This window comes from Oryx dammah, unplaced genomic scaffold, assembly GCF_014754425.2.
Source record: "Oryx dammah isolate SB20612 unplaced genomic scaffold, SCBI_Odam_1.1 HiC_scaffold_13, whole genome shotgun sequence".
Lineage (NCBI taxonomy): Eukaryota > Metazoa > Chordata > Mammalia > Artiodactyla > Bovidae > Oryx > Oryx dammah.
In genome coordinates, this window is record NW_024070197.1 from 19946688 (window position 1) to 19966884 (window position 20197).

The 20197-nt window shown below is 42.3% G+C and overlaps 1 protein-coding gene across 1 annotated transcript; it reads right to left on the bottom strand.

Moving 5' to 3' along the window:
• Positions 1–12107: 12107 nt before the first annotated feature.
• On the bottom strand, positions 12108–14324 carry LOC120872588 (major allergen I polypeptide chain 2-like). The gene is made up of 3 exons (XM_040253090.1): positions 14213–14324; positions 13524–13708; positions 12108–12344 (listed from the first exon to the last, which is right to left on the bottom strand). The coding sequence occupies exons 1-3, from the start codon at positions 14277–14279 to the stop codon at positions 12243–12245; spliced, it is 354 nt and encodes a 117-aa protein (XP_040109024.1). The 5' UTR covers positions 14280–14324; the 3' UTR covers positions 12108–12242.
• Positions 14325–20197: the final 5873 nt, after the last annotated feature.

A 20197-nucleotide genomic window follows, 5' to 3' on the forward strand; every position in this document is an offset into this window, starting at 1 on the left:
CCAAATGTTGTAGCCACATGTTCTGGGAAACAAACTCACTCAGAAGGACAATGCAGATAGTGGAGTGCAGTTTATTACACTGGCAGGCCCAAGGCAGAGTCTCCTCTTAGCTAAGGACCCTGACCAGTTTTTATGAAAACTTTATATACCCTAAAGTGTACGTGCTCAAACCCACTCCCCAAATTCTCTGAAACTAGTCTGAACAAAGGAAAAGAAAGATCCAATCAAAGTTAACCCATGATTCATATGCCTTAAGCCTAGGCAGTTAACAGTGGACTGTTAGGACCAAACTGAAGCCAGGACAGGCACAAAGGGGCAAGCTAGGCCTGAAAAAAAGCTGAGGCTCTGGGAACTCCTGCAGGCAGTGTAACTCGACCAATCAGTATACTCCCTGTAGCCTGGTCCAAGCTTATCAGGACAAGGACGAAAACACCCCCCCTCCACCCCTGAGAAAGCCCGCACGCACGAAAATCTAGCCAATTAGCAGATGCTAAGGAACCCTTGCAACCAATCCGCCCCCTGCCAACTCCCTGTCTTTGTCTTAACCCTATAAATACTGTTGTGATTCAGGGCTCGGGGCCTTTGTTCCACTCCACTGCGTTGGATGAAACTTGGGTCCTGGCTCGAGCTAGCAATAAATTCCCTTTTTGCGTTTGCATTGCTGTGGACGTCTTATTCTCTCAGTTTTAGGGACTCGGACTCTGGGCATAACATGGACAATTATCAATAGGCCTGTGGTCATACCCCAATAAGCATAATAGAATTTATGATTCTATTTGGTTACACAGATAATTAGGGTATTCTTGTAGGTGATGGAGAGTCTAGGTATGAGCCCTGGGGCTCTTCCATGGTGGATGGGGGGTGGGTTCTGGTTTTCCACTTGGTATGTTGTTTCCATAGATACTGGGCATACAGCTCAAAGTCCACAGTCTGGCCCAAGATGGAGTCCTGCTTTCAAGATGGAGTCTGTTCTGTTTCCTCCTTCACTAGTAAAGTAACGCTTAAAATTCTCCAAGCTAGACTTCAACAATACATGAACCATGAAATTCCAGATATTCAAGCTGGATTTAGAAAAGGCAGAGGAACCAGAGATCAAACTGCTAACATCCACTGGATCACTGAAAAAGCAAAAGAACTCCGAGAGGGAGTTAGTTTTCTATTGCTCTGAGAGGGAGCAATAGAAAAACATCTACTTCTGCTTTATTGACTATGCCAAAGCCTTTGACTGTGTGGATTGCAGGGGTCCGGCCCCCACAGGATCCAGGGGAAGCCGAAGGAGAAACGGCATTGGTGAATGAATGAATGAGAGAGGAATAGAGAAAGAGGCTGATATTCCTTGGTTTACACAGAAAGCCAATAAAGCCCTGAGACAAGGAGCTTGCTCTGTTCACAGAGGCCACAGGAGCCCTCCCAGTCTCCCCAGGGAGTAAAGATGCAGAACGTCTTCCCGTTCAGGTCTTAGAAACCCAGGCAGATAAGTGAACACAGAGAGCCTCTATGCTCCAAGGGGTCAACCTGAAAAAGAGTAAGAGAGAGAAAAAAAGAAAAAAAAAAGACACAGGGTGACGAAGCTTCTTCGGTGAGCGAGGCCCATTACTTTAATTTCAAAAGGGACTTTTATACCTTAATTTGTACATAGAGGGAAATGAAAGATACAAGGTCATACAGAGTCAGCCCAAACATTCCAGCAGTTTTGCCCTTATTGAAACCAGGATTTTTTCTGCATACCTTTCCCACAAATAATGTTGTGTACATTATCTTCTGGCCTTGGAGGCCTGTGAACATTTTATGACCCTCTTTTGATAAAGGCTGTTCAACCAGAAAACTTATTTTCCCTCAAAGTGTTTTTTCTTTATATTTCTAATCTATGTCAGCCTCAGAAAATGCTAAACAGTTACATTTCTCACAGAGCAAAGGTGCAGTGAGTTACAAGAAAGAACCAATTAGCTCAAAGGTCTGATGTGGTTAATTTCAAGGCTACACTTGTTTTTCTTACATTGCAACTATGTTAACTAATGCACTCCCAGGTGCACAGTGGATAAGAGATATGGGAACTTAGCAACAAACATTGGCCCAATAATGAAATCCTACACCAGCACTACTCTAATAGCTTTTAACTCTTTGAAAGGCTGTATGTTTTAGGCTTCCCTTGCCTCTCACAGCTGGGAGGCTGTGAACAATCATATGCGTAGCTGCAAGAGTCTGGATAAAGCTGCCAAGCAAGCTAGAATGCTAACGGCGGGGGGTGGGGGGTGGGGTTGATTTGAAATATTCCTCTCATGTCCAGGAGACTTATTAGCTAGAGCCCTAAGTTGATTTTTCCAGAGAAAGGTGGTCGGGGATAACCCCGTGTTAATGTCAGAAGAGTTGGTGAAAGGCACAAAATAGTAAGACAGACAGATTCTGGTTTTGGGGTAGATGCTCGAGCAGGTCTAGGGAGCCCCTCGAGTCCTGAAACCTTGCTTAACAGTTCTCTTCCACAGGATCTCCCGTGCTGGCTCCCGGCAGTGGATCACCACAAATGTGGAAAATATTGAAAGAAATGGGAATACCAGACCACCTGACCTGCCTCTTGAGAAATGTGTATGCAGATCAGGAAGCAACAATTAGAACTGGACATGGAACAACAGATTGGTTCCAAATTGGGAAAGGAGTATGTCAAGGCTGTATATTGTCAATATTGTCACCCTGCTTATTTAAATTATATGCAGAGTACATCATGGCAAATGTTGGGCTGGATGAAGCACAAGCTGGAATCAAGATTGCCAGGAGAAATATCAATAACCTCAGACATGCAGATGACACCACCCTTATGGCAGAAAGTGAAGAAGAACTGAAGAGCCTCTTGATGAAAGTGAAAGAGGAGAGTGAAAAAGTTGACTTAAAGCTCAACATTCAGAAAACGAAGATCATGGCATCTGGTCCCATCACTTCATGGCAAATAGATGGGGAAACAGTAAAAACAGTGGCAGACTTTATTTTGGGGGACTCCAAAATCACTGTAGATGGTGACAGCAGCCATGAAATTAGAAGACACTTACTCCTTGGAAGAACAATTATGATCAACCTAGACAGCATATTCAAAAGCAGAGACATTACTTTGCCAACAAAGATCCACCTTGTCAAGGCTATGGTTTTTCCAGTAGTCATGTATGGATGTGAGAGTTGAACCATAAAGAAACCTGAGCTCCGAAGAATTGATGCTTTTGAACTGTGGTGTTGGAGAAGACTCTTGAGAGTCCCTTGGGCTGCAAGGAGATCCTACCAGTCCATCCTAAAGATCAATCCTGAATATTCATTGGAAGGATTGATGTTGAAGCTGAAACTCCAATTCTTTGGCCACCTGATTCGAAGAACTGACTCATTTGACAAGACCTGATGCTGGGAAAGATTCAAGGTGGGAGGAGAATGGGACAACAGAGGATGAGATGGTTGGATAATGAGAGGGTAATAGGCAGGAAGGCCAGGGGTCTCCAAACGGATGAAACAGGCTGCAAGGGTCAGACATTTTTTTATCTTTTAAGCGGCAGGAGAAAACAAACTAGTGTTAGATTTTTTTTTCCCCTTCTATATACAAATTTTAAAAGAGGTTTCTCTTAAAATTCTGTGTTGCCATAACAGACACCTGATTCCATCTGAACTTAACTTTTCTCAAACCTTGAGCTAACTGATGCATTTTTCTTATGGAAATGTTTGTCTTAAGCTATGTTAATGTACTAGGCATTTACCCTAGACTCTATCTTCAAGTCGGTTCCAGTTCCGCCTAAAAGCTCAGGTTTAGGCTCAGAATTAACTTGACAAACCAGTATGTTATACTCATACATTGTTCTCCTAATCTATGTTAATGAAACCATATATTTGTATGGAAATCTGCCTTTCTTCAAGATTCATGTCAATTGTTTTACGGCCTGGGATGATTCACCTGGTGCCATTCTCTGAGTTTTGAGACATTTCCTTTCTTTAATTAGCAGATTGCTAGTAGCTATATAACATCTAGCTAAAGACTAGCAGGGGGCTACTCTTTCTGCCCCCTTCTGATGTCTATGTCAGAAGCTTTCTCTATCTCTTTTGTACTGTAATGAAACTTTATTACACAAAAGCTCTGAGCAATCAAGCCTCATCTCTAGCCCCGGATTGAATTCTTCCCCTCTGGAGGCCAAGAATCCCGGTGTCTTTCGTGGTTTAGCAACAACCTTTCAATGGCATCACAAACTAAATGGACATGAGTTTGAGTAAACTCCCTAAGCTGTCCATAGGGTCTCAAAGAGTCGGACACAACTGAGCAACTGAACTGAACTGACCTAAACTGAATAAAGACACAGGCTCTATGAGAACAAATGTATATACACCAAGGCAGGGTGGGATGAATTGGGAGATTCATTGACATAAATTACACTACTGATACTATGTATACAATGGATAACTAATAAGAACCTACTGGGTAGCACAGGGAACTCTACTCAAGGCTCTGTTGTGACCTAAATGTGAAGGAAATAAAAAAATGTAGGGGATACATGTAAATATCCCCTGATATTTACAGGGGATAAAATCAGATACCTGATTCACTTTGCTGTATAGCAGAAACTAACACAGCATTGTAAAGCAACTATACCTCAATAAATAAAAAATGACACTCTCTCCTGGCACTGCTAAGGATTTCTCTTGATGCCCAGAAGGCTGGCTAATATCCCACCCAAGCAACCTCATGTTTGCTGGCTTTGCTGGCACAGTCCAGTCTAGGTATTACCAGAGGATTGCCCTTTTACCTTCCAAGGAGATCTCTGAGGGTCCTTTGCTTTGGCCATGTCTCTTAGGTCCCTCCAGCCAGAGCCATCCTTGAGACAAGTACAGCAGAAAGCAACACAAGCAGCAGCGGTGGCCACCCAGTGTACTGAGGCCAGCATCCACGCTGACCTACTCCACGCCAACAGCTGGGGGCTCACACACTGCAGCTTCTGCTCCCTGAGAGTCCGCCTGCCAGTCAGCTCTAGGCAGGAGACAGGATTCCTACTGGTAATTTCAGTATCTACTTACAGAGGGTCTTTTCACTGTGTCCCATATTACATCTTACACACTTTTTCTTTTTTTTTTTACATTTTTTGTCTCTCTGCTTTTATATGGTATTTTAGCTAAATTGCATTTACTAATTTTCCTGATCTTAAATGTAGTATGTGAAAACTTTAAGAGAATCCACTGTGAAAGTATTGAAGGAGGAAACAGAACAGGCTCCATCTTGAAAGCAGGACTCCATCTTGGGCCAGACTGTGGACTTTGAGCTATATGCCCAGTATCTATGAAAACGACATACCAACTGGAAAACCAGACCCCCCATCACCCCCCACCCCCACCATGGAAGAGCCCCAGGGCTCACACCTAGACTGTCTGTCACCTACAAGAATACCCTAATTATCTGTGTAACCAAATAGAATCATAAATCCTATTATGCTTATTGGGGTGTGACCACAGACCTATTGATAATTGTTCACTGTTAACTACCTAGGCTTAAGGCATATGAATCACGGGTTAACTTTGACTGGATCTTTCTTTTCCTTTGTTCAGACTAGTTTCAGAGAATTTGGGGAGGTGGGTTTGAGCACGTTCACTTAGTGTATACAAGGTTTTCACAAAAACTGGTCGGGGTCCTTAGCTAACAGGAGACTCTGCCTTGGGCCCACCAGTTTAATAAACTGCACTCCATTATCTGCACTGTCCTTCTGAGTAAGTTTTTTTCCCAGAACACGTGGCTACAACAGTATAAAATTCTCTATATATTAGGGATAAAGATACAGATATAGAGAGGTATGGATACATATTCTCAGACTGACAATTCTCCTTGTACTCCTTTCCGCTAGTACAGTTTTAGATTTCCATCTTGTACCACATCTGTCCCTCCTGCAGGCATTCCTATAGTGCGGGTATGCTAGTGATTAATCCTTTAAGCTTTTGTATATGTGGAAGTTTCTTTTTCCTTTATTTCTAAAAGATCGTTTCATCAGGTGGAGAATTAGAGATTCATAATATTTTTTCTTCTAATACCTTCAATACTTCACTAAACTGCATTGTTTCCCAAGAGCAGTGTGCTGTCATTCTTATCCTTATTCCTCTGTTCCTCTTACTACTTTGAAGATTTCCTCTTTATCACATTTAAGAAAGCTGATTACAATGTGCCTAGTACAGTTTTCTTTGTGTTTCTTGTGTTTCTTAAAGTTAACTAAGTGTTGTTCATGATTTTTATCAAATATGGGAAGTCTGCATATTATTAGTTAATGGTTAATAACCATTAATTAATGGTTCCTCGTTATTCCTTAAGAGATTCCATTAATTATGTATTACCCCTCCCCCAGGTTGTCTCATAGCTCACTGATCTGCTTTTGATCATTTATCTGTTTTTCATTTCATTTCATTTTCATTTTTAGTTTCAGTCATTGTCTACTTCAAACTCATCAATGTTTTCTTTAACAGTGCCTAGTCATTGTTAATTCCAGCCAGTGGAACATATTTTTTAACTATTCAAGTTTAATTTGGGTTTTCTAAATATATCTATGCTACCAGCTTACATGTCTAAGTGGTCCCCTCCCTTCTTAAACATTTGGAATAGTTTTACTAACAGTAACATTATGTCTATCAACTGTATCATGTATGTATTTTCTGGGTTTTATATTTTTTTTAATATTGATTTCTGCAGTTTATATTGATTCTATTCCTCAATTGTTTATATTGCTATCTTTGTTTATATTGATTACTTCTGATAACAGTTCATATTTTTCTGCTGCTTTGCATGGCTGATAGTTTTTGAAAGTCAAATATTCTAAAATTTAAATTGTTAGGTGTTAGATACCTCTGTAGTTCTATAGATATTCTTGAGCTTTGTTTCTTTTATTTGGAAATAAGTTGATTCATTTGAAGCTTCTTTGAAGCATTATTAAGATGGCACAATGTGGCTCAGTGGTAAAGAAATCTACCTGCAATGCAGGAGATATGGGTTTGATCAGTGGGTCAGAAAGATCCCCTATAGAAGGAAATGGGAATGACTCCAGTATTCTTGCCTGGAAAATCCCATGGAAAGGAGAGCCTGGCAGGCTGAAATCCATAGGGTCACAAAGAGTTAGTGACTAAACAATAACAACAAAATGATACAAAAGCATCCATATGAAAAGGCAAATTTTATAACCACTGCTAAGATACCTTTCTGAATAAACTACTTGTCTTCCCACAAATAACCACATATTCCTCTAAGGCTGTTAGAAATACAAACCATTTCCAGATCTGTGTAAATTTCAGATATTGTTTCCTCTGTCCCTTTCAGATCGTTATTTCCTCACTTTGGGCAGTTTTCTTACATGCATACACTGAGCAGTATATAGCGAAGACTTGATGGGGACTTTTTTGCAGAACCCTGGAGTCTTACTTCTGTGCAACTCTTTCCTCTCCAGTATTCTGCCTTGCAAATGTAACCACACTGGCTACCTGGGACTCCCAACTCTTTCTCATGAACTCGGAGAGACTGCTCTTTTCCCTTCTCTAACTCCTACCTCCCGCTGTGCCATCTGGGTACTCTGTCCAGGAGTAAAGCGGGACAATCATAGAACACATCTTCATTTCCCCTTTCCCAGAGACCACTCCCCTGTGCTACCTGAAGTTCAATTTTTAAATATCATTCTTTGCTATATTTTGTCGAGTTTTAGTTGTTTCAGGTGGAAGGGTAAATCCATTTCCTGCCCAGAACACAGTAATATTGTTTTTTGTCTTAATAGCTTAGGATATTCCATTGACTACAGTTTGGGAAAGGCATTGCTTTTAATATAAATGCCACACTGAAGTACACAGAACATTACGGAACATAGATTAAGAGTGTCTCTGGTAAACTTCCCTGGTAGTACAGTGGTTAAGAAACTACCTGCCAATGCAAGGGACATGTGATGGATCCCTGGTCTGGGAAGATTCCGCATGTCTTGAAGGAACAAAGCCCAGGTGCCACAACTATTAAGCCTGCATGCTATAACTATTGAAGCCTGCATGTTTTAGGGCCCACAAGCCACAATGACGGAGCCCACATGCTGCAGCTACTGCAGTCTTTATGCCTAGAGTCTGTGTTCTGCAACAAGAGAACCCACCACAATGAGAAGCCCCTGTAATACAACAAAGAGTAGCCTCTGCTTGCCACAGCAGAGAAAGCCCACATGCAACAATGAAGACCCACTGCAGCCAAAAATAAATAAACAAGCAAACAAACAAACAAAGAGTATCTATGAGACTTGGGGGAGAGGAGATAAAAGATAAGTAATTTCCAAATATAGAATATTTCTTTAATGACTAAAATTTCATCTATCTAACTTACATATGATAGTGGTAGAAAAACAATAAATAAGAAAGCTTGGTAAATATATAGCACATTAAAAGAGAAACTAAAGGAAAGAGACAGGAAATGCAGAGGACGGGGTGGGGAGGGGGAGGAAGAGATGTGTTGGAATTCAAACAGAATGAGTGAAGACTCAATGAAGTAACATTTGAGTGATGTCCTGAAAAAAGTGTATGCAGTGCATTTTGCCACACAGTAACATTTTATTTTTTATGCAGTCAAAATTATCACTCTGGTTTTCTTTCATCTTTAGAAAGGCCTTCTTTACCCTGAAGTTAAAACAGATTCTCTCATAATTATTTTCTAAGAATTTTATGACATTTTCTATCCCAGTCTTTGTGTAAACCTTTAACTTATCTGCAATTACTACTGAAGGCAGCTGTGAGACACAGATGCAACATTTTTATTTCCACAAATGTTCAGTTAGTTATTCAGCACCATTTCATCTATGAAGTCGAGCAGATTTCCTGACTGGGAAATTACCTTTATCATAAAATGATTTATATCTATTTCTGGCATTCCTTTAACAGCCGATTTATCTGCCGATGATAAAAGTGTGTGTGTTTCAGCATCTCCTGGGTTTCCTGGCCCTAATTACTTAACATATTTTTTGCAGCTATTCTTGCTTAGTTTTCCAAATATGGTACAATAAATAGCATATAAATAAACCATATGATTGTAGTCTTTAAGTTCCGATTCTTTCACTCATCATAATATGCTTGAGAATCACCCATGTTGCTGCATGTGCCAATGGTTCTTTCATTTTCATTGCTAAAGTAGAATTCAGTTGTAGAAGTGTAACATACTTTGTTTTACCTTCAGTACTTGAGGGACACATAGGTAGTTTCCCAGTTTTAATAAACTTATCTGAACAAAGCTGTTATAAACATCAGTGGGCAGGTTTTTATATGAATGCAAATTTTCATTTCTTTTGAGTATAAACCTAGAAAAGGGATTTCTAGATCATATGACAACTGTAAGATCAATTTTATAAAAATAAAAAAAAAACATATAATATAAGAAATGAATCGCCAGCCAGTCCAGGTTTGATGGCAGGATACAGGATGCTTGGGGCTGGTGCACTGGGATGACCCAGAGGGATGGGATGGGGAGGGAGGTGGGAGGGGGATTCAAGGTGGGGAACACGTGTACACCAGTGGCAGATTCATGTTGATGTATGGCAAAACCAATACAATATTGCAAAGTAATTAGCCTCCAATTAAAATAAATAAATTTAAATTTTTTAAAAAAGAGGGAGAGAGAAAAAAAAAAAGAATAAAGTACCTTTCAAAAAAAATCCTGGGACTTCTCTGGTGATCCAGTACTTAATACTCCAATTCTGCATGCCATGCAGTGAGACCAAAAAAATAAATAAATAAATGACATGCAAAGACAAACAAAGACTCTCATATGAAACACTTTCAAAAAAAATCCTGTTGTTATTTTATTGGGATTACATTAAACTAACTGCTATTTGTTTGTTCCTTTTGGCCACATGGCATGCAGGATCTTATTTTCCCCATCAGGCATTGACTATGTGTCCCCCTGTAGTGGAAGCTTGGAGTCTGAAACACTAGACCATCAGGGAAGTCCCAAATTAACTGCTATTCATAAAGAAAAACAACATTATTATTTTGTCAAAAATTTCCTTTGAATAGCTTCTTCATTTAAATTCATGATAATTTTATAATTTAAAGAAACATTAATTAAACAAATATTAAGTGAGGCTCAATTTGGTCCTTTTCAATGTTTTAGTACTGGGGCTGGAGATTTAAATTTGAAAGTTATAAATGAAGTTAAAATGAAGATGGATACTATCACTAACAGTGAACATATATACAGAAGGAAAAACATACATAGAGAATGGTCCTTGGCATAGGAATCAACCAGAAAGGACTGAAAAGGATCTTCCAGTAGAGCTGGAGAAAAACAAGAAACTATGATGCCATGACAGTCACACTCAAAGACTGTGGAGAGACAGAGGAGAAATGAGTTGAGACAAATGAATAATTAAACATTAGAACTACAGCAATTAAATGACTACTCCTTATAAATCCACAGAAAAAGGCTTGGCAGATCCATCTAGACTCTTAACGTTTGGTCATTTTTCTCTATGCTATTTTTTTTTAAATCTACTCCTTTTTCATAATTCAGTGAACTGTTATTGTTACATTTTAAACTATCTTTGACTTTATCTATGGCTTTTCTCTTCTGTCACAATGACCATGTATTTATTCCTCCACTAAAACTAGACCTTCTATGGAGTCTAATACTCCTGTTGTAATCCCTGGTGACAACAATCCTCCTTAGAGTTCCTCTGTGTTTCAATTTTCTTGGTGGATCTGAAGAATTTAGTTTGGGGGGAGGGTAAACTTTAAGTCAATCCTCATTAGAATAAAGATTTATTTATTCAGGGAGTGGACAGAGTTTCAGGAAGGAAGAGACATACGTATACTTATGGCTGATTAACATTGCTGTATGGCTGAAACCAACACATATTGTAAAACAATTATTTTCTCATTTAAGAAAAAAAAGATTTATTTGGATGGATTTGGGAATACTTGACATTTTTAAAATGTCAATTCATCTCATACAAACACTTAACCCTTCAGTTCAGTTCAGTTGCTCAGTCGTGTCTGACTCTTTGCGACCCCATGAATTGCAGCACGCCAGGCCTCCAATACACCCAATTTTATTTGTACTTTCGAACGAAAGTTGAGACCTCTTTACTATGACCTGAACACTTAACACTAAGACTGGTAGAGCATGCAGAACATGTTAGACATAAAACCGAGATGTAGAAATAGCAAATGGATGAATTTAAATCCTTAAGCCAGGAGGTCAAAGAAGGGCCAGGACTCAAGGTCCTGGCCACTTAACTCCAAGTTCCAAGTTCAGCCTTTATTATGTGATCATATTACTTTCCTGACCAGAAGGTAGATTTTACCAGTTCTGCCACTTTTTCCATGAGTCATGCTGACTGTAGTCTGACATTGTCCTAGAACCTAAGAAAATGGGATATAACCTAGTCCCTTCCTTGTAGCTTCACAAGCCTCCTATGGTAATGCAACTACCCATTTCACGCCTTTACAAGTAAGCTGGAGGGTTCCAGACATATGCTCAAGTGACATATTCTGCAGTTCACACTTCACAGCATGAGCTGTTTCCATGGAAAAAACATTCCCACTGGGGTAGCTTCTACTATTCACTCCCTTCCTCCTGGTCTAAGACATCATGGAGGTCCAGGTCCCTCTGGCAGGAGCAAAAACAGCACTGGTATTTAGTGTCCCTGGAAGTCATCCACTTAAGAAGCAGAAAATGGTGAATGCCACTGGGAGGAGACGGGACCTGTGATGAGCCTGCTCAGGTCATCACCTGAGGCACCTATCAGTAACCAGAGGGACATTTAAAGGCATAGACGGTCTGCCACTGTGGGAAAGGCCAGAGCAGGAGATAAGTTATCTGTGCCCACAAACAGTTTTATCCTGCCAGGTTGGTGAAATCCAGAGTTACCTATAAGTTATTGGCTTAATCTTGGCACACAATCCCCCTTAGTAGATGACTTAAGAAAGTTACAACAAACTTTCCCAAGTTCCCATAGCTTGCCAGGGACAGGGACTAGTTTTCCCCTTGTCTTATGTGCCTCCGGACCCCATGCTCCCGATGACCATATGTGTCACTTCTCCTCACCATCACGCAAAACCTCCTGCCTCACATCCTCCCCAGAGCACACAGACATTGGGCACACTGAGCATGATGCAGTTATTTTATTAGAGTCAGCCTGATAGAGACCATACCAGGTGGAACAGATGTCTGGATTCCAGCTTCAATTGAGAGAACAGGGTAGGAAGCTTGAGCACAGACCAGGCATCCCTGGCTAAGATTAGCTCACTAAAGAGGGCAGAATGGAAAAGAATCCTCTAATAGTATTCAACAACGTGGACACTCTATAGCCAGTGCAATCCTTACTGAAGATCACGAGAATCTGGAAGGACATAGCGGGAGAGACAGGATCTGAGTCCACAGCCAGGCTATCCCGTCTCCCCAGGATCACCTCACACCTCACCCTCGGGATTAAGCCCCATGCCCAGCAAGAACCTCTGCCCACAGACCCACCACTGGAGAAGGGGCTGCCATCAGGCAGCAGGAGGAGGACGGTTCTCTAACAGCCCAGGCACAGGTATCAGGAGGGAGATAGAGCCACCGGCCATACCAGGGAGGAGAGGAGACGAAGGGTCAGAAGGGCACAGTTGGGACTGGTCCTGAGGGAGGAGCAAGGCGCTGGAGTCTGGGTGTGGGTCACACATTCTGCACCTGAGCCTCTTCTGCCAGGCGCGCTGGGTGCACAGGATGTGCAGGCAGGTGTCATAAACTAGCCCTGGGGCCCTGTGTGCTTCTGTTAGTACTAGAAACTTTGGTTCTTGGAAATCCTCTCATTTTGAACAATCAACAATTTAGGGAAAATGTGCTAAGACAGACTATTTAAGATCTCCAATATTGTATCAAGAGAAACAACAAAAACAAAAAAAGATGGTTCTTCAAGAGATACATTTCTAGCCCAGGTGAGCAGCTGCAGGTACCTAGAAGGTACCTCAGGCATCAAAATACCACAGTGGAAATTCTGGCTTGTAGGCACTGAGGCCATGTAGGTGGAAATGGGGCTCTGAGCCAGAGTGGGAACAAGAGGAGGTGATGTGACCACAGGCCAGAAACCTTACATAGCCAGGGAGTCCCATGCTGAAAAGAGACTCTAAAGGCAGGGCCTCCTTTTCAGTATTCCTAAAGTAGAACTGACGCGAATCCTACAGGTAGGTAAGCTGAATGCTGCATTTCCTGCCAAAGATTAAAGTGCTACTCCTTCAATGCTAGTTCCTCTCATGGAGGGGAAAAAAAAATCACACGACAATACATTTGGGATATTGCATTGATATTAGTTCTCTATTCTGTGTGAGTTAATGGACATGATATGGACATATTCTGTAACCAGAGGCTGGAAGTGCAGGTGGACTGCACTTGCATATTATAGGTACTGCAGGTTGGAGCGAAGGTTTATATGCTTCTTTGTTTAGAGCTCTTCTCTGTAATACATGATGTATTACCATGTGGCATATTGCACTGTGCTGCATGTGAGTTCTCAGAGTGGGTGTGGGTAAAGTTAAATTACCTTAAATATAAGATGATTAACCCTATTCTGATGTCCTACTTCAATGAAGCAATCCTGGATTTTTCCAAAGGCTGCTTTTTCTTCATCTGTAGCACTGACCGAATCAAAGGTTTCATTTAATGCTGCCCTTGGTAGTACAAAGTTCACAATGATCTGCATTTCATAAAAAACAGGGCAGGCTTCCACTGAAAGCAAGACAGAAAAACCATATCAAAATTCAATCCGAGTAGGAGGTTTTCCCACCACTTTATAGGAACTCACACATCCAAAGCTTCCGGACTCATCTCCCACAGAGACACGCCCTCTCCCAGGACTGTTTACATCCCAGACAGAAATCCTTCCCGATGAGGCACTCCCAGGAGAGGGAGCAGCAAGAGGGACTTTGCCTGGAGACCCCTCTGCCCTTGACCACTGCCCCAGGCATATCAGCCTCCTTCCCTTTTTCCAATGAACATGAGTATCCACAACAACATCCCAGGGTGTGCACAGTTAATGACCCTTCCAGCTCTACACAACCCTCTCCATTCAAAGACTGAAAGCCTCAAGGGGTTTGTGCAGGACTCCTGGGCACTGATCTGCCAGCTGCCCTCAGAATCTGCCCCTTGAAGCAGCTTGGACCGGACAGGGAAGGATACAGTGAGACAACATGGGGCAAGGATCATGAGGGTCATCTGGACCCTCCTTCCTACCCTCATGTGTCTCAAAGGTCAGCTCTCTGGTCACCAGCAAGGCCAGCACAAGCAGTGCTCCCTTCATCGTGGCGGTGGCTGGAGTGATCTGCTCAGGGCAGGGATTCTGTCACTTTATAAACAACTAGCTCCCCGAGCTCAGCTCATGGTGCTCCCTAGAGTTCCACAGGTCTGTGGCCAGCCACCTGGCACAGATGGCTCCCTAGGTCCTTGGGGTGTTTACAGTGGAAGCCCTTCCTACTCTGAGAGCAGAGCCCTGGAGAACATGTGGGTGCATCTTTGCCAAAGATCAAGTGGAGCTGACATTTCTAAGTAACTCCATTTGGAGCCAAATGCTCTGTTTTCTGGGCCCCAACCATCATCTGTTTTCTGGGTCATCATTCCCCCAAAACTATCCTGGCTCTGAGGGCAGCACTCTCCCAAACTGAGTAGATGGACTCACAGGAAGGCCAAGGACAGGTCTACACCACTATCAGGTAGAAGAAACGTCTTCCAAAATCCTTCCTTTTTCCCCAAGTTTAAGTCATGGAGATAAGAACTGAGCACTGGACCTTACTGCGACCACTGTGGATGGGAGTTCTAAGGCCTAGGATGCTGGGTCCACCAGAGATGGTACGTGATGTGTGAAAACTCACTCAAGAGCCAAATTCAAACTTCCACACTAGGAAAGCAGTTTGTTGGCACAAACAAGATAAGATGGGCCTTAAATTCAAAGGAGAAAGCCTAAGAAGATCCCACTGGTCAAACTGGGAACAATTCAACACAAAATGAACAACAGAGTACTAGATGATAAGATAACCCAAAGTATAAACTAATCCACGTGAGTCCATATTGATATAAATAAATGATCAAATAAATACAGACTTCCCTAGTGGTCTAGTGGTTAAGAATCTACCTTCCAATACAGTGGACACAGATTCAATCATTGGTCAGGGAAATAAGATCCCACACGACCTGGGGCAAATAAAATGCTCAAACACCAACTAGAGAGAACATTCTTTGCAAAGAGAAGGTCTATGAACCACAACATAGAGCCAACGTGGCAAAATAAAACCCAGCAAACTTAAACAAAAATAATATGAGAGAAGAGACAACCATTCCTCACAGAAATATTCCAAATAACACATGTAGAGTATCCCCTCCAGGAGGGGGAATTTACTGCCCTGACCCCTATGAGCTTCCCTGATAGCTCAATTGGTAAAGAATCCGCCTGCAATGTAGGAGACCCTAGTTCAATTCCTGGGTCAGGAAGATCTGCTGGAAAAGGGATAGGCTACCCATTCCAGTACTCTTGGGCTTCCCTTGTGGCTCAGCTGGTAGAGAATCTGCCCACAATGTGGGAGACCAGGGTTCGATCCCTGAGTTGGGAAGATTCCCCTGGAGAAGGGAAAGGCTACACACTCCAGTATTCTGACCTGGAGAATTCCATGGACTGTATAGTCCAAGGGGTTCCAAAGAGTCAGACACAACTGAGCAACTTTCACTTTCACTTTCATTCTGAGTATGGGCTAGACTTAGTAACTCATTGCCAAAGAAAAGAGGAAGGGAAGAGGAAAACAGTGCAGAAACCTGGCAAACACAACATGATCAAGTACTTAAGACTGACGTTGTTGTTCAGTTGCTCAGTCGTGTCCGACTCTTTGTGACACCATGGACTGCAGCATGCCAGGCTTCTTTGTCCTTCACCATCTCCCAAAGCTTGTTCAAACTCATGTCCATTCAGTCAGTGACATACCCACTGGTAAGACACACTGTTGTCACTTGTTCCCTGATGTGAGGGCACAGGAAGGGCGTTTCACCTCTGTGGTGTCTTCCTCAAAATACAAAACCTGAAGCTCACTCGACATTATGAGAATAGTAGCAGACAAACTCAGCCTGGGGGCCTTCGACAATCCCTGGCCAGTCTTCTTCAAGACTGTCAAAGCCATGACAGACCAGGAGAAAATGAGTAATCCACAGAACAGAGGAAACTGGGGACACAGGACAATGAATGCAGTGAGTTATGGATTGGATCCTGGAATGCAAGAGACATTAGTGGACCACCTGGTGAAATCCAAATAAACTGTGAGGTTAAGTTAGTAGTAATGTTCAAATTACTACTAAGGGCAAAGGCGAAATGGAAAGATATAAGCATCTGAATGCACAGTTCCAAAGAATAGCAAGGAGAGATAAGAAAGCCTTCCTCAGTGATCAATGCAAAGAAATAGAGGAAAACAGGAAAGACTAGAGAGAGATCTCTTCAAGAAAATTAGAGATACTAAGGGAACATTTTATGCAAAGATGGGCACAATAAAGGACAGAAATGGTATATACCTAACAGAAGCAGAAGATATTAAGAAGAAGTGGCAAGAATACACAGAACTATACAAAAAAGATCTTCACAACCCAAATAACCATGATGGTGTGATCGCTGGCCAGACATCCTTGAATGCAAAGTCAAGTGGGCCTTAGGAAGCATCACTATGAACAAAGCTAGTAGAGGTGATAGAATTCCAGTTGAGCAACTGAACTGAACTGAACTGAATGTTCAAATGTTGTTTTTCAGTGTTGACAAATATTTGCAACTATTCTATACATCTAAAATTATTCCAAATTAAAATTTTATATAAAAAAACGTGATATAGATCAATGAGGTACTGTGTGACAACCTAGAAATGTGGGATGGGATTGGGGGCGTTCAAGAGAGAGAGGACACATGTATATCAATGATTAAGTCATGTTGCTCTATCACAGAAGTTAACACAATATTGTAAACTAATTCTATTCCAACTAAAAATACATTAAAAGAAAAACAACCCACATAAGGAAAGGGCTACGTCTCTTACATTCCACCAATGACCTTGCCCAGCTTTTCTCCCTGATGTCACCAAATGTCCCCACGATTCAGGGACATTTCAAAGGAACCAGTGGCACCCTTGGAAGTGTACTGGTACTCAGCACTCCAAGCCCTGGCTCCTCTCCTCACAGAGCTGCAGAGGGCATTGGGGGCAGCATCTTCAGAAGAACAGGAGACATGGGATCCATGGGAAGCAGTCCCACCACTTAGAGGTCCTGCTCCCACAGACAAAGAGCCAGCATGTGTAGCCTGGGCAATGTGGTGTTCACCTTACTTCCCAGGAACCTCTGAGGCACATCTGCAGCCACCTGAGGGCTCGTGGAGTGACCTTCAGAGAGATGGCCCCCAGGCAGCAGGAGCCATGGCTAGGAGCAGCTCCACTAAGCCAGTTCTCACTACAGCTCAGTACTTGGTGCCTCTTTGCCAAGAGCAGTTACCGGATATGAATCCTCTTTGGCACAGAGTTCTAACTATGATCACACCTTGTGTTCCAACTCAGCTCTGGCCTTCAGCAAACCTTAATATGCCACAGATGGCTCAGAAATGCTAGCCAGGTTCCTCCAGTGAAAACTCTTTGCTTCTGAATTATCCAATATTTTAAACCTTTACCTTATTCACTTAATTCCAGGCAATATTCATAAGCACATATATAGCAAATAGAATTTAAAATATTCTTGTTTATCAACTCCAGAGAAATGGAATCCTCCTGCCATTATTCTAACAAACACTGTGCAACATCTACTGAATGCAGGGCCCTCCCCTAGTCCTGAGATGCTGCAGTGCACAGCACAGCTCTTGCTCTCCTGCTGTCCTTCATCACCCAAGAGGAAGTGAAAGACAGTGACCCCACGGGAAGAAGCGCTCTGGTGCCAGGAGCCAGCACAAGGAATCCCGCCCATGGCAAAGGTCATGAGGAAGAGACCCGACAGGCAAAGGCGAGTCGGATCTCGAGGGAACCTCCCTGGACCTACTCAAGCATCTACCCCAAAACCAGAATCTGTCTGCCTTACTATATTATGCCTTTCACCAACTCCTCTAACATTAACAGAGGGCTGTCTCCCCACCATCTTTTTCTGGAAAAAGTTAATTTAGAGCTTTTAGATAATAAGTCTCCTGGGCATAATAAAAGCGTTTCAATCCAAAAACCCCTCTGATGGCTTTCTAGCCTGCCTGACAGGTTTATCCGGACTCTTACAGCTATGCATGTGATTGTTTACAGCCTCCCGACTTCCAGAGGCACAGGAAGCTTAAAACATCCTAGGAATGTAAGGCCCTCCAAGGAGTCAAAATCATTAGAATAGGACTGATTAAGGGTTTCATTGTTGAGCCAATGCTTGCTGCCAAGTTTTCATATCTTTTATTTGTTGATATAGTTGGTATGTAGAAAAAACAGGTAGTAGCCCTGGCATTAGCAACATTAGATCTTTGAGTTAAGTATTTTCTTTGTTATAACCCACTGCACCTTTGTTCCACAGGAATGTAACTTTATTTAGTACTTTGAGGGTGATGCAGATTTAAGAAAAAACACTTCAAGGGAAAATGAGTTTTCTGGTTGATAGATATTTATCTAGGAAAAGAGCCATAAAAATGTTAACAGGCCTCTTGGCCAGAAGATAATGTAAATCACCTGAGGCCTTTTGTATACAGGAAGGTATGCAAAAAGAAAGCCTGTTCTCAATAAGGGTCAGGACTGCCGCCCCTGCATAACTCTGCATATTCCATTATTTCTTTATGTACAACTTGGGGTATATAAGCTGCCTTTGAAAATAAAGTTATGGGTCTTGCACCGATGCTTGGTTCCCCCATGTCATTCTTTTCTTATTCTCCCTTTTCAGGCTGAATTCCCATCTGGAGCACAGAGCCTCGCCGTGTCTACTTATTTGCCTGGGCTTCTAAGACCCACGTGAGAGGGAGCCCAAGGTGGGGCACCCTCCGCTATTCAAGCGGGCGCCTGCGGCCTATGTAGATGGTGCAAGTCCCTTGTCTTGGGGCTTTATTGGCTTTCTATGTAAACCAAGGAATACAGCCTCTTTTCTCTCCTCTATTTTCTCCACTACACTATTCTTTCCTAATTTCTCTTTATATCTCTAAATAAATAAATCTCTCCTCGCTGACACCATCCCTGCTTCAAATTCCCTGGATCCACTGGGGCTGGACCCCAGCACTCTGGGCAAAGATGAAGCAGGGGGAGAAGACAGAGGGCCATGGTGGGAGGAGCGGAGGGCAGCGTGCTTTGATATAAGGGCTCAAGAGTCGGGGAAATCTGTGCCCTGTGATACTTGAAGACACCTGAGGATGAGGGAATGAATCATGCAACCACTGGAGGAGGGCACCACACAGAGAGGCCCTGCAGCATAAGCAAACTTGATCTAGTCAAGAAGCAGACAGGAGGCACTGAAGGAGGAAAGGCAGGGATAAGTCCACAGAGGCAGTGCGGGGCTGGTTGTGCAACTGGCCCAGAGATTGTGGCTAGAAAGGGCTTGGCTTTTCCTCTGGAGAGATGATGTTGGGAACAGAACAGACACTCAAGAGTAGAAAGAGGCTTCAGAAAATGGATGGACATAAAGATTGTCATACTGAGTGAAGCAAGTCAGACAGAGAAGCAGAAATACCTCATGACATCTGTTATACAGGGAATCGGAAAAAACATGATACAAAGGAACTAATTTACAAAACAGAAACAAACTCACAGACTTAAGAGGATAAAACTTTGCTTGCCCGGGTTGGATAGGGGGCAAGGATGGTCAGGCAGTTTCAGATGGACAGATGCACACTGTTAAATTTAAAACAGATTATCAACAAGTACCAACTTTAGAGCACAAGAAACTCTACTCAATGTTATGTGGCAGCCTAGATGGGAGGGGAATTTTGGAAAGAATAGATGCATGTATATATGTGTGTGTAGGTGTATGTGTGTATATATATATATATATATATTTTTTTTTTTTTTTATGGCTAAGTGCCTTTGTTGTTGACCTGAAACTATCATAACATTGTTAATTGGTTATACTCCAATACAAAAGAAAAAAATTAAAAGAAAAAAGAGGGACTTCCCTGGTGGTCCAGGGATTAAGAATCCACCTTGCAACACAAGGGACATGGGTTTGATCCCTGGTCAGGGAACTAAGATCCCACATGCAGCAGAGAAA

Excerpts from the sequence above, each read along its gene's own strand:
- LOC120872588 (XM_040253090.1), bottom strand. The coding sequence starts at position 14,279 with ATGAAGGGAGCACTGCTTGTGCTGGCCTTGCTGGTGACCAGAGAGCTG. Across the intron at positions 13,709-14,212 it reads GACCTTTGAGACACATGAGG|TGGAAGCCTGCCCTGTTTTT; the intron begins GTAGGAAGGAGG and ends TCTTGCTTTCAG. Across the intron at positions 12,345-13,523 it reads TTAATCATCTTATATTTAAG|ATTCTCGTGATCTTCAGTAA; the intron begins GTAATTTAACTT and ends ATGTCCTTCCAG.